The 1,278-nt window shown below is 48.0% G+C and overlaps 1 protein-coding gene across 1 annotated transcript; it reads left to right on the forward strand.

The window, feature by feature from the left end:
* The first annotated feature begins 373 nt into the window (after window positions 1-373).
* On the forward strand, window positions 374-1,278 carry LOC101672075 (acyl-coenzyme A thioesterase 1-like). The gene has a single exon (XM_045079929.1). It carries the CDS (start codon window positions 374-376, stop codon window positions 1,211-1,213), a length of 840 nt encoding a protein of 279 aa, XP_044935864.1. The 3' UTR covers window positions 1,214-1,278.

Raw genomic sequence — 1,278 nt, forward strand, 5'->3', positions numbered from 1 at the left:
CAATGGACATATCCCAACAAAGGGACATTTCACAAAATACTCCTTGAAGTATTCCAGGTCAACAACAAGGAAAGGCTGAAAAACTATCCCAAACAAGAGGAGCCTAAGAAACTGTGAGGACAAAATATAGTGTGGAATCCTGGATGGGAACCTGGCAAAAACTAAGGAAATCTGAATAAAGTATGGTCTTTGGTTAATAAGAACATTTTAATATTGGTTCATTAATTTTAACAACTATACCATGCTAACATAAGACGTTAATAATAAAAGAAACTGAGTGTGAGTGCATGAGAATTCTCTGGACTATTTTTGCAATTTCCTTATGAATCTGTTTTGTTCTAAGAAATAAAGTTTATTTTAAAAAGTGACTTAAATGCAGCCAGTGCGCGCGGGCCGGTTGCACGCCACGCTCTTCCTGCCCCCAGAACCAGGACCCTTTCCTGGGATTGTGGACATTTATGGAGTTGGAAGTGACCTTCTGGAACATCGAGCTAGTCTGCTGGCTGGCAAGGGTTTTGCTCTGATGGCTCTGGCTTATCATAACTATGAAGACCTCCCCAAAGGCCTGGAGATCCTCCACCTGGAGTACTTTGAAGAAGCTGTCAACTATCTGCTGGATCACCCTCAGGTAAAGGGTCCAGGAGTCGGGCTGCTTGGCAGCTCCAAAGGAGGTGACCTCTGCCTCTCCATGGCGTCTTTCCTGAAGGGCATCACCGCCACGGTCTTAGTCAATGGCTCCGTGGCCAATGTCGGGGGAGCCTTACACTACAAAGATGAGATCTTGCCCCCTCTGGGCTTAGACCCAAATCGAGTAAGGCTGACCAAAGATGGCTTGGCAGACATTGTGGATGTCCTGAACAGCCCTTTGGAAGGAGCTGACCAGAAGAGTTTCATTCCCGTAGACAGAGCTGAGAGTGCCTTCCTGTTCCTTGTAGGTCAGGATGACCACAACTGGAAGAGTGAATTCTATGCTAATGAGGCCTCTAAGCGCTTGCAGGCCTATGGTAGGAAGAAGCCCGAGATCATCTGTTACCCTGAGACAGGACACTACATTGAGCCTCCCTACTTCCCCCTGTGCCGGGCTTCCCTACACACCTTGGTGGGTGGCCCTGTCATCTGGGCTGGGGAGCCCAGGGCTCATGCCACGGCCCAGGTGGATGCTTGGAAGCTGCTCCAGACTTTCTTCCACAAACACTTGGTGGGGAAAAGTTAGGGGGACTCTCCTGAAAATATAGCCCACTATATGAAGGTTAGGAGAGTGAGACTAACATACGCTAG

This window comes from Mustela putorius, unplaced genomic scaffold (assembly GCF_011764305.1).
Source record: "Mustela putorius furo isolate JIRA1106 unplaced genomic scaffold, ASM1176430v1.1 tig00000430_pilon_pilon_pilon, whole genome shotgun sequence".
NCBI classification, from domain to species: domain Eukaryota; kingdom Metazoa; phylum Chordata; class Mammalia; order Carnivora; family Mustelidae; genus Mustela; species Mustela putorius.

What these genes read in the sequence shown, in the direction of transcription:
- LOC101672075 (XM_045079929.1), top strand. Translation starts at nt 374, where the DNA reads ATGCAGCCAGTGCGCGCGGGCCGGTTGCACGCCACGCTCTTCCTGCCC.